Source organism: Heloderma suspectum, chromosome 4, assembly GCF_057233095.1.
Source record: "Heloderma suspectum isolate Gila_16-S chromosome 4, 16-S_ref, whole genome shotgun sequence".
Classification (NCBI taxonomy): Eukaryota; Metazoa; Chordata; class Lepidosauria; order Squamata; family Helodermatidae; genus Heloderma; species Heloderma suspectum.
This window is the reverse complement of record NC_139461.1, coordinates 227998476-228014171: the sequence shown is the minus strand read 5'-3', so window position 1 is coordinate 228014171 and position 15696 is coordinate 227998476. Positions and strand designations below refer to the sequence as shown.

Sequence of the window (15696 nt, the reverse complement as noted above, 5' to 3'; positions counted from 1 at the left end):
TCCCTAGGAAGAGAGTTCCAAGGTCAGGCTACCATCAGAGGAAATATCCTCTCCCTGGTAACCAAAATTGGAGTAAAAATTGAAGATAGGTGGATATTTGTACACCACTCTCCGCCCCCAGAACTTTAGTGTGTTTCTCTTAGTTTTCTGTGTGTAATATCTTACTTGTTCTAAAAACGTATTGCTGTTGTAAAACAGTCATATTGACTAAATATACAACTTATAATTTAGCACTGTTTAGAGGTTTCCGAAAAGTTGCATGCAAGAGGAATTATTTGGATAGCCCAATTTTCAAATGTATGGGAAGGAAAGAATAAATAAAGTAGAGCAATCACTTTTTTAATGTGTCAAATAAAATTTTTGAAGAACAGAAAGTACACAGGACAAGTACAAATCCAGCTGGTTGTGAAATCTCTTGAGTAGCCCTGGACCTCAAGGGGACTCTCTGCTCCCTGAGTCATATGTGATGCTGTTCCATGTAAACATGAGCATCCAAATTCTGACCACAGCAGCAGTAGGTGGGCAACCCCCCACTTCATCAGAAGGGCTTTAAACTGAATCCTATGGGGAAGGGAGATGTAATGTTGGGGGTAATAATGGACGTAGGTGCATGCACTGCAATGGAGAGAACAGCTCTGATAGCGCCCAATAATAGTCTTCAGACACATGTAGGAAGAAAGCCAGACTATGAAGCACATTGTCTTCGATGTCTATATACTAACGCCCAGAGTATGGGAAACAAACAGAACGAACTTGAACTCTTAATACAAGAGGGAAATTATGACCTGATAGGTATAACTGAGACTTGGTGGGATGACTCTCATGACTGGAATACAGCAATTGAAGGATATAACTTGTTCAGAATGAACAGGAGGAACAGAAAGGGAGGTGGGGTTGCACTATATGTGAAAAATATATATCTCTGCAAAGAAATACAGGAGGAGGAGCTTGGTAGCCCCATCGAGAGCATCTGGGTTGAAATAAATGGAGCAAAGAATAAAAAGAACCTGGTGGTCGGAGTCTACTACCGGCCACCCAATCAAGGAGAAGACAAGGATGAAACTTTTGAAAAGCAAATAGCCAATGTTTTAAGGAAGCATGATGTAGTAGTAATGGGGGACTTCAATTTCCCTGATATTTGTTGGGAGACAAATTCTGCAAAACATGGCCCCTCCAGGAAATTCCTGACTTGTGTGGTGGATAACTTCCTCCTACAGAAAGTAGAGGAAGGAACTAGAGGATCGGCTATCCTTGACTTGATCCTAACCAACAGAGATGACTTAGCGGATAAAGTAGCAGTTACAGGAACTCTGGGGGAAAGCGACCATGTTGTACTTGAGTTCTTGGTTCTAAGGGAAGCAAAAGCTGAGTGTAGTCAAATGCGTACCCTGGATTTTAGGAAAGCTGATTTTAATAAACTCAGAACAATGATCAGTAAGGTCCCATGGCAAGCGACTCTAATGAGAAAAGGAGCCCAAGATGGGTGGGAGCTTTTAAAAAAGGACATTCTCAAGGCACAATCACAAACAATTCCAACAAGAAGAAAAGGTGGAAGACAACAGAAGAAGCCAATGTGGCTTCACAAAAAGCTTAGGGATGACCTGAAAACAAAAAAGGACACATATAGGAAGTGGAAAGAAGGCCAAGTAACAAAGGAGGAGTACAGGCAGATAGCACAGAATTGCAGGGATGGCATCAGGAAGGCTAAAGCTGAGAATGAGCTGAGGTTAGCAAGGGATGCTAAAAACAACAAAAAAGCTTTCTTCAGCTACGTGCATAGTAAAAGGCAGAGGAAAGAAATGGTGGTTCAGCTATTAAATAAGGATGGCAAAACAATAACAGATGACAAAGAAAAGGCAGAGGTGCTCAATTCCTACTTTGGCTCAGTCTTCTCCCAAAAGAGGGTCTATGAGCCCCCTGGCAAAGGCAAAGTACAGGCTGAAGGGGCAGGATTGCAGCTTGAGATTGATAGGCATATGGTCAAGGAACACCTAATTACTTTGAATGAATTCAAATCTCCAGGGCCAGAAAAGGAACTGGCAGAAGAACTCTCAGAACCACTGTCTATTCTCTTTGAGAAATCATGGAGGACGGGGGAAGTACCAGATGACTGGAGGAGGGCTAACGTTCTCCCTATCTTCAAAAAGGGTAAAAAGGAGGAACCTGGGAACTACAGACCAGTCAGTCTGACATCAATCCCTGGGAAAATTCTGGAGCAGATGATAAAGGAATCCATCTGGAAGCACCTTGAAAACAATGCCGTGATTACTCGAAGCCAACATGGATTTGTCAAAAACAAGTCCTGCCAGACAAATCTGATCTCATTTTTTGATCAAGTCACCTCCTTTGTAGACCGTGGGAATGCTGTACACATCATATACCTCGACTTCTGCAAAGCTTTTGACAAAGTGCCCCATGATATCCTGTTGAGCAAACTAGCTCAAAGTGGGCTAGATGAAATAACGATCCGGTGGATCCACAGTTGGCTACAGAATCGGACTCAAAGAGTGCTTATCAATGGGACCTTCTCAAACTGGGGAGAGGTAACGAGTGGGGTACCACAGGGCTCAGTCCTGGGCCCAGTGCTCTTCAACATTTTTATTAATGACTTGGAGGAGGAGGTGCAGGGAATGCTGATCAAATTTGCAGATGACACAAAATTGGGCGGGATAGCTAATACTTTGGAACACAGAAACAAAATTCAAAGTGATCTGGATAGACTGGAGCACTGGGCAGAAAACAACAGAATGACATTTAATAGGGATAAATGCCAAGTTCTGCACCTAGGAAAAAGAAAGCAAATGCACAGTTACAAGATGGGGGATACATGGCTCAACCACACTACAAGCGAGAAGGATCTTGGAATTGTTGTCGATCACAAGCTGAAAATGAGCCAACAATGTGATGTGGCTGCAAAAAAGGCCAATGCTCTTTTGGGCTGCAATAATAGAAGCATAGCTTCCAAATCCCAGGAAGCACTAGTTCCCCTCTATTCAGCACTGGTTAGGCCTCATCTGGAGTACTGTGTCCAGTTCTGGGCACCACACTTTAAGAAGCATGCAGACAAACTGGAGAGGGTTCAGAGGAGGGCAACAAAGATGATCAGGGGACTGGAAACAAAGCCCTATGAAGAGAGACTGAAAGAACTGGGCATGTTTAGCCTGGAGAAGAGAAGACTTAGGGGAGGTATGATAGCACTCTTCAAGTACTTGAAAGGTTGTCACAGAGAAGAAGGCCAGGATCTCTTCTTGATCATCCCAGAGTGCAGGACACGGAATAATGGGCTCAAGTTACAGGAAGCCAGATTCCGGCTGAACATCAGGAAAAACTTCCTGAATGTAAGAGCAATACGACAATGGAACCAATTACCTGGGGAGGTGGTGGACTCTCCCACACCGGAGGCCTTCAAGACGAGGCTGGACAGCCATTTGTCAGGGATGCTCTGACTTGGATTCCTGCATTGAGCAGGGGGTTGGACTCGATGGCCTTGTAGGCCCCTTCCAACCCTACTATTCTATGATTCTATGATTCCTCCTCTACTTGGGTTATGATTAGCTAGGCCTCAGTTTTCCACAGCACTAGCATTAAATGCAACATTTTGTATTTAGTTCTCTTAGTTTTCAAAGAATATTAGTTCTTTGAACATTAGTTTCAAAGAACATTAGTTCTTTAAAATACATCCCTACTATGCCACCAGATCTACAGAGAAATATTTATCATAGTGAGTACAGTCAGAGTTCAGTACAGTATTCCTTAAGCCACCTTGAACCAATTTATAGTTACAAAAAGCAGGAAGTTTATTAATGAAAGGAAAGTAATAATCTAGAATGGGAGAGACAGGAAAGCAGCAAAAGCATTTCACAAAAATAATAATATTTTTAAAAAGTAATATTCAAAATGAGAACCTCTTTGGAAGATTTCACCTACAATGGTGTATCTGAGATGGGGATCGAAAGTGAGCTATGGTCCTGTATACTCCCTCTTCCACATTTCCTTCTGTTTCCTTCATGGGAGTAGAAAGTAAATGGATAAACTACAAGATCCCATATTCTAATAATAAAAGTTTGCTGGGGGGTGGAGGTTGCCATAAGGTACATATTTTTCAGCAGAAATATCAGTTCTGAAATGGGTTATTATGAAAGCTCTTTCTGCCTTCTGTTTTTCACTCTAATGTTTAAGTCAGTTCCTACCTTTAAAAAATCCTACAACTAGACAAAAGGATGAAATGTCTTACTTCACGTTCTTCCTCCTGTTCTTTCTTAATCTGCTCCAAACGAAACTGCTCTGCAATCTCTCTTTCTTGTGCTTCCCTCTACAGAACGAAAACGAAGAAATAATTTCAGATTGTGCTTTATAATTAAGATGCACTCCCATGTTCTAATGGCCCTTGTTTCCAAAGTCACAAAATATTGATTATTCAAAACAGTAAGTATTCCACAGTATTTCACATATCTGTCTCTCTCATCTAGTGACTAATTCTTCTTTTAAAGCTATTCACAAACCAAGACATAGGAAGGAAGGTAAATTGAATTCCGTAGGAGGGGGTAAACACAAGCCCCTCCCACCAATCAAAAGAATGCACAGAGGTGGTTGTGGGGCTCTGAAAGCTAGCTTCACCCACTGCCAAAACCTCCCACCACCTCCCCTGATGAATGCTTGGTGGATGTTGATGACAGCGAGTTCTCTGCACATATAGATGCACTTGTGGAGAGCTTCTATACTCAAGGAGGGCATCCTGCCCAGTCACAGCGCCTCATTAAGTGTAGGAGCTCGTGTATGTGCGGATCATTCATTCCTATGAATGTCTATTGGACTTTCATCAAGGGAGGTGGCATGCAGTTGTGGCAGTGGGAAAGGCTAGCCCATGTGCCCTGATAACCCCTCATGTGTGCACTGAACATACGAAGGGGTTCATGTGAACCTTTCTAGGGTAGCCCTTGCTGCAAAAAGAGTGCATCCTAATATCTTCATTTGTCACTAAAAAGCAGTAATATTAAACAGGATTCTTCATTTGCATATTTCTTCAGCACCTATGCTACTTAATAAATATATCAGATAATCTGGTCCTGTTTACATTTCTATGGCAGGGCCAGCCCTACCGTTAGGCTAGGGGTGGGCAACCTCTTGGGATTGGGGGGCCACACTGCACCCTTCCCCGGCCACCACCAGAAGTTGCTGAGAAAGCTATTCTGCTGGGAAAGAGGGCGCACAGGAAGTGCTTTTCCAAGCAGAATCGGGCTCCCAACAGCCTGCACAACAGTGGTGTGCAAGGGGAGCCAGCTGTTTGGCAGGCAGTCAAGTGCCTGATTCTGCTGGAAAACAAGGGGTGTGCTTCTCATGCACCCTGTTTCCCAGCAGAATACCTGGGATTTCCAGTGGCAACAGGGGAAGGGTATGGCCCCCAAAGGGCGCACACCTTATTTCCCTGAAGAAGAAGAATATAAGAAGAGCCCTGCTGGATCAGACCAAGGGTCCATCTAGTCCAGCATTCTGTTTATGCGGTGGCCAACCAGCTGTAGATCAGGAACCCACAAGCAGGAAACGAGCGCAACAGCACTCTCTTACCCATGTTCCCCAGCAACTGGTGTATGTAGTCTCACTGCCTCTGGCACTGAAGGTAGCACATAGCCATCAAGACTAGCAGCCATTGATAGCCTTTTCCTCCAGGAATTTGCCCCACCCCCTTTTAAAGCTTTCCAATTTGGTGGCCATCACTACATCCTGTGGTAGCAAATTCCATAGTTTAACTATACACTGTGTGAAGAAATACTTCCTTTTATCTGTCCTGAATCTCCCACCAATCAGCTTCATAGGATGACCCCGGGTTCTAGTATTTTGAGAGAGGGAGAAAAATGTCTCCCTATCCACATCCTCCACACCATGCCTAATTTTGTAGACCTCTATCATGTCTCTCTCCCCTTACCCTCCTTTTTTTCCAAGCTAAACAATCCCAGCTGTTGTAAGCTTCTCTCATAGGGGAGATGCTCCAGCCCCTTGTTCATTTTATCAGAAATCACTGGGATTTCTGTGGCAGTGCAACAACTTCTGGTGGCAATGAAACTTTTTAGCAGCAAATGTAGTGGCAGGGAGACCAGGGGCCACACAAACAGCCACGATGGGCTCACCCCTGATTAGGCAGAGTGAGGTGACCACTTCAGGCAGCTGTTTTGGGGTATCACGAAAGGACAGCAATTTGTTAGTTACTTAACATATTAGTGTTGCATTCTTACTGCCAGGGAGGGTGAGACCAGTTTGCAGAATTTTCTGCTCAGATGCCCTAATAACTTGACTGATCTTTGCTACAAAGCACCTTGACTTGCTGCTCTGACTCAGGCAGCAAAATATCTTGAGCTGGCCCTGACAAGGGTGGCTCTACCATTAGGCAGAAGGAAGTGGCCTCAGACTTCTGATTTGGGGAGTCATGAAAGGGAAATGGTTAGTTAGTTAATTGTTATTGTATTTTTCTAGCACTGGGGTAAAACTGTCTCCCACTCATAATGGGGGGCATTTTTGGAGATTTCGGAGTTTGGGGAAAATTCTCGTATTTTGTGGGGTGGCTTACCATGACAGATACAAGGCAGAGAAGCACTGCAGTTCTGTTTTTACTGGAAAAAACTTTGCCATCACTTCAACCAGCAGCAGAGCTGTAATAAGTGTCAGCAGCCCAGCAACATTCCTGACTGAGAATGGCTCAATGGGAATTACCCTATGTAGGACAGAATCATTCCCAGGGCCATTCTTATTTTTGTTTAGAAAAGATGGCTCCCCTCATTGGCACCAGGAGCACTGGGAAATGCAGTTTTCCTGCTGGAGGAACTACATTTCCCAGAGTGCCAGGCATTGTGTAGGAGACCTCCCTCCCTTCCACCACAGAAGCACTAAGCCAGGTAAGTGAGTGGTGGGAGACAGGCAATTGGAGGTTCACTGAAAAGGGTTGGGACTAGCTCTTATCATACTTCCTTAGAGGCAAAATAAAGTCTGAATTGATTTCAGAATTGGGCTCATAATAAGGCTTCTCCAAACTGAGCTTTCCAAGTCGGATTCTTAATCTTAAATGTTGTATATTTTTACGTATTCTAGCACAACACATTACAAACCTTTGCTCTATCAGCTTCAAGAGAAATTCGGTAAGCTTCATCCTGTTCTCTCTTCACATTCTCTCGGGCCTCACGTTCATCCTGGGAGGGGGAAAAAGAAGGGAGGCCAAGAATCAGATTTGTACTCCAATATTATGTAATTTTATACTAGGTGATAATAGTACTTGGATAACTTTCCTGTATGATTGCATTATAGGACTAAGAACTAGAAGAATACAGTCTAATTTAACAATAAAAATATCAACCCCTACTCAGGGTTATGTAGAATTTACTAGATTTCTTTTCCATCTATGCTGAATTTATAGAGCAATCTTGTTTTCAGTACCCAACACAGCTGTCCAGAATATATACTTATACACACATACATGGTATGGCAAAATATCCATACTAGACATGCAATAAATGTTTTGGTTTTGTATATGTTTTAATGACAAAAAAAATGATAGTAGTTCACCAAAGCCACAGGAAAACTCCCAGGAATATGGGAGATACTGGTTAGTTACATCAGGGATGGGCAGAACGTAAATCTCTAGATCTTTTGGACCAACTTCCAGCATTTCTGACCATTGGTCATGCTGGCAGGGGCTTTTGGGAGCTGAAGTTCCAAGCAATTCATTTATTATATTTCTATACCACCCATAGCTGAAGCTCTCTGGGTGATCTACCTGGTGATTTACCTTCTGCCCACCTCTGAATTATTCTGCCCACTTCTGAGTTACACCATATGCATTGCAATCATATGGCTGCTTATGCAGAACTAAGTCCCACTGAATTCAATGGACCTTACTCCCAAGTAACCAAAGTTTATTAGGAAAGGCCTGTTCCCCAGCACTGGTGCCCAATTAACAAATACAAAATTACATTTACCAAAAGGAAGACCATTTTTAAAATGATTTGCGTTACAAAAGGTCACTTTAAGGCTAAATGGCACCCCAAAAATTATGGTACATTTTTCCCTAAGCAAAGCCATCAATGATCTGATTTTGTATTTGAAGGAACTATTTTCAAACATCTGGGAACTGGACCCAGAACAGGTTAGTGCTGAAAACTCAAGTATTTAATTTTGGCTCTTTCTTAAAGCATCTGATAAATTGTCTTTTAATTGTAACTATCTTTTACCAATGCAAGTCAACACCAAATCATGTGCAGACATCAGTAGTACAAACCCAAATAGAACACTGGGGTATATTCCAGCATAAGTTTGTATCTTTCCTTTGACTTGGTTCTTCTAGATACTTAGGGACTATCTAAAGAACCACCTGTATTGCTGTGAACCTGTCCAGTAACTAAGGTGTGCAGGAGAGGCCCTTTTGAGGATGCTGTCATTTGCACAGGTCTGCTCGGTGGGCACATGTGGAAAGGCTTTCTTCTGTGTCACTCCTAAATTGTGGAATGAACTCCCTTCACAGCTACAAGTGGTCCCCAGTCTCTAAGGTGTCAAGACACATCTCTGTACCTGGGCCTTTTGAATTGTTTTATCTGTAGTGGGGTTTTTTGTTTTAAATGATAGCTTACTGTTTCTGTATTTGATGCTCTATAGATGGAGGGTTCTGTCTATCCTATGCCTTGCCATGTAGGGCGCAAGAAACGACAGGTGAAAACGCCTCCCACTCCTCTTGTCAGCTATTTTTAGTTAAGATGGTCCTCTGAGCCTGTCCAGCTTGCTGGCTTACCTGGGGCATGGGCAAGAACAGAAAGACTTGAGGATCCTGTGGACCCACGTCCTCTCCGTTCCCTCCCCTCCCCACACACCAGCACATCCCCTTCTTACCTTCCTTGACCCACTTCTGAAATCACAACTGTGATCTCAAAAGAGAAGCCGCCACAGAATTTACTGCAGTGGCTGGCTACAAGAGGTGGGAGGGCGGGAAGGAAATCCCTGTTTGGATTTCTCCTTCCAAGGTCATAGCAGTGTCTATGGTGTAGGGAGGGGAAATCCACTACATCCTATGATCCCTAGGCATGCTCTCTCAGAGACCATAGGATGGCTCTGCACAAGAAACATCCATCCATCTATCCATCCATCCATCCATCCATCCGCCATATTAAGACGCCCTATATTTGCTTTAGAATTTCTCATAAATATTGTGAGCACATCCATTTATAGACAAGATGGAATAAGCAGCTTTTGCCTGAACAGAAAACATTTTCATCCTTTACTATTTGTAACATGGTACCTTAAAGTCTGCATGACTCTCAAAGTTTACACAAATGTTAAGCAGCACCCAGACTCCCCCCATGGAAAGATCACCTGAAAGTATTGTTTCTTTGCTTAAGGAAAACAAGAGGCCAGTAACAATTCTACTAGTCTGGCACATCCAAAGAGTCATTTCAGAAGTCAGAAAATCTCTAGGATGCTTTAAGCAAGTATTACCAAATTGCTCAATTATATCAGATCTGCCCAGATCAAACTAGCTTTGTTGTTACCTTCATTGTTTGTTGTTACTATCAGCTCCATTGCTTGAGTCAGCTGCAGCACATTTCTTCTTTGCTTACAGCACACTAAAGTTTGGTCTGCACAAGTTGAGAGCTGGTGAGTGAATAGTGCTGTCTTTGGGCGTGGGAGATGAACTTGATGACATTTGATCCAAATAGCTTAACAACCCTTGGCCAAGCAAAGAGCTATTCTGTATTTGCCAAACACCCAAGCTTTCAAACAGCTTTCATTTAGTCAAGAAGAAAGGTACATTATTTCACACTAAGGACTACCTCTGCCTTGACCAGACTGTCAAATACAACTTACAGCAGAAAGTTATCAAGAATGCTTTTGTTTGGTCTGACAAATATGCATTTGTAATGTAAATAAAGCCACCATTCTTCTGCTTTCATAATAGCATCATAGAATTGGAATGGACCTTGGGGATCATTTAGCAGTTAGTCCAACTCCCCACCCTCTCAATGCATCTACAGCTCCCCTGACAGTTGTGCAACCTCTGCTTAAATACTTTCACCAAAGGATAGCTGACCCACCTCCAATCTGTTCCAGTACTAAATAGGTTGTACCATTAGGAAGTGTCTCCTTATACCGTAAAGACTGTCTTCTCCCACAGGAACCTACATGCATGTCAACCTCCTTCTTAGAGTACCTGCTATAAAAGTTTCCACTGTCAAATGTATGGTGGGTGATCATGTCAGTCAGAGCCTTTTCAATGGGCATGCCAACGCTTTTGAATTTGCTTCTTAGAGACACATGTTTCTCCCCATCCTTATTGGCTTACAAGAGCCAGGCAAAGGTGGTTCTATTCCAGAATGCTTTTGGAGTTCATGGATTGTGCATGTTACTGAACAACTACCTTCCACTCTGGTTTTGTGTTGCTTGCTTTAACAAAATGTTTCTATAATGTACAGTCACTGTAAAATACTTTATTAGTCACTATATAGATCGAGAGATTGAAAAACAGGGTATAAATATATTAATTAATAAATCAGCAACATTTACTATAGCTTCTTGTAAGAACCTCTATATGTAAAAAAAATCAAGTCTGGCATTGAAAATGTTCCATAGAAAATCAGTTAAATCTGAAATGAGCAAACTTAGAGGAGGAAAAGTAGAGACAGGGAGTAATCTACTGTTCAACTTTTTTTGTCCTTAGTTTTAGTATACATTCAGAAATAGGATCGGAATGAGTAGGAATATACAAATAGCTGATCTAGGTTTCTAAACTTAACTTTCAGGTTGGGGAATGAGGACTCTGAGTCAGAGATGGTGAGAATGAATAGAAGAAATATACCTCAACGAGATTTTCAGATGTTGGCAGCTATGACACTGTATTTTTCCGACAGACAGTTGAGAGTTTAAGGCATTTCCCCAATGTTTAGTTCTTCCTCCCCTTAGCATTATTCTTTAGAACGGACTATGAAAGGGATGTCAGGAATGTAAAGATGTATTATGCATGACTGCCTTGCTATGGCACAAAGATGTAAAATGCCACAGCTAAACCTCCATTTCAAAGTGAACAGTTTCCTACACAGATGCACCTTCTTATCAAGTTCATGGTTAGACAATGGAAAATTGTTTATCCAAGTAAGAGATTTAACTACCTAAAATATTGGCATAGGGTTTTTGTAATACTATGTTTTAATTAAGATTAATGTTGCATTGCAGAGCAAGTAATTTGAAGTGTAAGAAAAGATTACGGAGAAAACTGTGATAACCTTTCATACCTGCAAAAATAAATATTTGCATACTGCCAGAAACAGCCCTGCTCCCAAGGTTTCTTGGGCCCTTGGAGCATCAGCGAAGGCCATATCTCTTTTGCACTGCTTCCACCTGCAATTGTATTCAGACTTTGCAGTACCAAGGTAGAACTACCCCTAGTAAGAAAACTATGTACCTGCCTTCCTCCTTTTCCTTCCTACTGTTAGACCTGGTTTGGGTCAGCCACCTTCAGCCCTTGGTTGTTGTATGGACACTATTCAACTGTGAGAGCTCCTCTTACTGCTTCATTTTATTTATTTATTTTCGGGATTTATACCTCACCCTTTAACAAGTTCCCAGGAGGGCTTACAAAGAAGCATTGTGTCAATGGTGCAGAACAGCAGTCCCTCTTCACAACAAGACACATGAGCAAATCTGTTGCCACCTACTTGAGCAGGGCTGCACTGTTGCTTTTGAGTGAGCATGGTTCATGGCTTCCATGGACCAATACGAAGCAACCCCTTCAGGCAGCAGATTCCAGAGGAGGAGTCACTCTCCTGCTTCCAAAAGAATGGCTTCCAGGATATAGTGCAGGGACGAGGAGCGAATCAGTTTGCTTCAAGTATAAAATTGAATATTATAAAAAAGTATATTTTTTTGCTTCAAGTATAAAATTGTCTATCACAAAAGAGGAGTCCAGGGCTAGAATTAAGCTGGATTGACAAGGTACTCATAACACATACTTATTCAGCAATGACTTTAGCACTCAACATAAAAATTCTATCTGTCTTGAGTAGGTAAATTCTCCTTGGTTAATTGTTATTACTAACACCCAAGGTTTTCACTTTGTTTCTGCACCCAATTATAAGTGGTGATATCACTCTTAAAGCCATAAACCAAGTTATCTAAAGTATTAGGTCCTTCCATGTGAGTCTGCCCCACCCCTCAGATCAACCGGGCAAGCCCTCTCATGTGTCCCACCGCCATCTGAGGAGCAGTCGACTGGAATGTGGGAGAAGACCTTCTCCACGGTTGTGCCTAGGCTTTGGAACTCCCTGCTCAGGAAGACCCATTTGGTCCTCTCCCTCATGACGTTCCATCATTACCTGAAGATCTTTTTGTTGCAGCAGGCTTCTAGCCTGCCAGATATATAATTTTAAATGATACACTGCTTTTGGTTCCTGTATAGATCAACTCTTTGCTTTTTTGTTATTGGTTTCCCCCTTTTCTTCTTTAGCCATTGTTTTCAGAAAGAGTTTGTTGTAAGGAAATTAACAATTCTTTACACACACTTACATGGGACTTACTAGGAGTAAATATGCATAAGATTAGTACCAAGGTCAGTATGAAAACTTTGTCCCTGCTGGGGGAAGGACTGTGTATATTTGAGGAGTAGGGGGAAAGGTGAAACTGCAGGTAAGTGATACTAATTTAGAAGAAGCACTTTGAAATAAAATTGCATATGGAAGTAATACTGCCTAGTAATCAAAATCCTGCGAAGCCATTGACAGCTGTGCCAGTTGTCTATAGACACACCTTTATAACACAGAACACATGTTTACTGCCACTTAGAGGTCTTCATGTGGACCTGCTTTAGATTTCATCCTATGGGGAGGCTAGATTAGTCTCCACAAGGAGCAGGGTCTTTTCTGTTTAAGCCCCAATATGGAACTCACTTCCAAAGGAAGCCGATTCTGCCTCTCCCTTGCTTGCTTTTCAAAGGTAAGCAAAACCTTTTTTTTTAATTTCAGTTGGCCTTTGAGAATTGACTGCTTTTATCCTTGCTTTATGCTGTTTTTGCTGCTTGTTCTCCTTGTTTTACTATTTTAATTTTGTAAGCCGCTTTGATATACTTATCAAAGCAGCATGTAAATATTTTTAAATAAATGCAAATAGATAGATTTTCTAATTTTGTACTATGTTTTCATTCATAAGAAATGAGGAGCTGCCTTGTATACAGCCATTAAAATATGATAACTTATATGTATAGATGTAAATGGAGACATAATTATGATAATTTAATTTGAAATACAATACAACTCAGCATGGTGGGGAAGACCGTGACCAGATGATCCGTGTGCCTGCTGACTCCGCTGCCCAAGCGCTACGTATTGATGGGCAATCTCAAGCTCTGCTCTTCCTTCTTATGGTTTTCTTTATCTTTAAATCAGGCTTGGGCTGGACAGCTTTCGAAATAGAGGCCTGTCCCCTGTAGGGAAAGACACATAGCTACCCTAACCATCACTGAGCTATGGTCACTCCCAAACTTGAGACAGTTCTTGTAAATAACCTGCATTCATGTACTAATATCTGTATTTATTCAGGGTTTTTTGTTTTTTGTTTTGTAAATATCAGGCCATTCCCCCTCAGCTTTAACAACAGTTAAGTAAAGCATTTCATTTTTGGCACTGTTGGCAGAGCATAAAGTTCTAGATTCTTCTTAAGGACTACAGATATAAGCATTTGACATTTAAAAATAGTTTCCCTTAAAAATGGAACCTCCATTTAATTTTCTACTCCAAGTAATTAAATGCAGGTTTTTTAAGATATGCGTGCTGCTTTACAGGCCACTGGAAACCAAGTGACATTTCACTTCCCTGACAGCCATCTAGCAATATTGCTCACTTAAAGTCATTGGCAAAATGTGAACACCAAACATTTAATTTTGTCCAGATTCAAAAGCATAATGTGCAAACAAGCACTTAGCTTAGATAATTATTATTCATTAAAATTAGATGAACACACTTGTACCTGAAACCCTGGCTGGCTGGAAGATATGAAATTTGTCTGGAACAGTAACTAGGTGAGAGAAGGAAGCTTGTTTATCCCCACCCCCCACCCCACCTATACCTTACCTTTCCTGCTATAAAATGGCAACAGAAGGTAGCTTATGAAAAAAAAAAGGGGGGTGGAGGACACCACAAATAAAATCTATCCACAACTCCAAGATGCCATAAAGTCAGTCAAACAATGCCTGCCTAAACAAAAATGGGTGATCCTGTTTCTTAAAAGCAGTGTCTCGGTTCTGCTGTAACCACCATCACAGATAAAACCATTAAAAAATGTGTGTGTGTGTAGAATAGGCTCTTCAAATTGCTGTCTGCTGCTGCTGATGATCAGTTTTTATATTTAGCTGAAATCCCAGAACATTTAACTCCTAGGAATATATCTTAATTCGTCGGATGGTTTCATATAGGATGAAATGCTTAAAAATCTATAGCATAAAACTATGCCTCAGTATGCTTAGAAATATGTAAGATAAAATGTGATGAGTATGCAGAAGCTTTCATATGTGGAAACAGTACAAATTATGTAACCATCCTATGTCTCTATCAGTGATTCCAAATTAAATGTCAGGACCCACTAATATGTCACAGGGTATTTCCAAGTGGAGGACTCCTGGCGGTAACCATTAGAAGGCGTTGTGCAGGTATTCTGTCTTTTTCTCCCTAACAGATTTTCTGCAGTAAGAAAACAGCCAGACATAGCACGGGAGTGTTGCAAGTGGAAGACGACATCATCTGGACACCACTCCCACCCTGTAAAATTCCATGAATAAGGCAGGGTGATCGTGTGATAAAAGCCTCTTCTGGAAGCACCCACAGTAGCTTTGTGAGTGTGTCATACTGCTAGCTGAATGCATAAGGTCAAAAGTCCCACTTAGAAGTCTGGGAAACTGCATGCAAAAATTATACTGCATGCCATGCATCCTCTCCAGAGCTTCTTTGAGCCAGAGCTTAGCCCCATCACCTATGCCAGAGTTCAGCTAGCAACCATCATGAAATAATAGTGTATTAAAAGTACAGAGTAAGGAGATGAGGAGGAAAGCTTATGGATGGGGTAAGTAGAATGATACACATAAAGAGAAAATAGCTATATTTATTTAAAGGCATGACAATCCCTGTACTATATCAAGATGCCTATTTAGAGATAAGAAAAAGGCTGTCATTTGAAACCCATCAAGAACAATAAATCTGTTAATCAAGCTGAGTGACAGAACTTTCACTCTGTCAGAAAAGATTTTACAGTGATTATTCTACATTCCATTGGTATGAATATTGAAATGTTCCATTGCTTAGCTGTCCTTCAGAAATGCTGTATGAATATGAACACCACCACTCCACTGTTAGGAACATAAGAAGAGCCATGCTGGATCAGACCAAGGGTCCATCTAGTCCAGCATTCTGTTCACACACTGGCCAACCAGCTGCCCACAGGAAAGCCACAAGCAGGACACAAGTGCATCAGCATCCTCCCACCCATGTTCCCCAGCAACTGGTGCACATAGGCATACTGCCTCTGATACTGGAGGTAGCACACAACCATCAAGACTAGTAGCCATTGATTGCCTTTTCCTCCAGGAATTTGTCCAACCCCCTTTTAAAGCCATCCAAACTGGTGGCCATCACTACTTCCTGTGGTAGCGAATTCCACAGTATTTCCTTTTATCTGTCCTGAATC

The 15696-nt window shown here is 41.7% G+C and overlaps 1 protein-coding gene across 2 annotated transcripts in view; it reads right to left on the bottom strand.

Annotated features, from left to right (window-relative positions):
* The window catches only part of FAF1 (Fas associated factor 1), a 250018-nt gene that overhangs the window by 26122 nt on the left and 208200 nt on the right, over positions 1 to 15696 (bottom strand). For both annotated transcript variants that reach the window (XM_084852547.1, XM_084852548.1), the window contains 2 exons: positions 7098 to 7178; positions 4235 to 4312 (listed from right to left, as the gene is read on the bottom strand). In XM_084852547.1, the coding sequence (XP_084708673.1) occupies positions 4235 to 4312; positions 7098 to 7178 (159 nt within the window). The remainder of the gene's footprint in view (positions 1 to 4234; positions 4313 to 7097; positions 7179 to 15696) is intronic.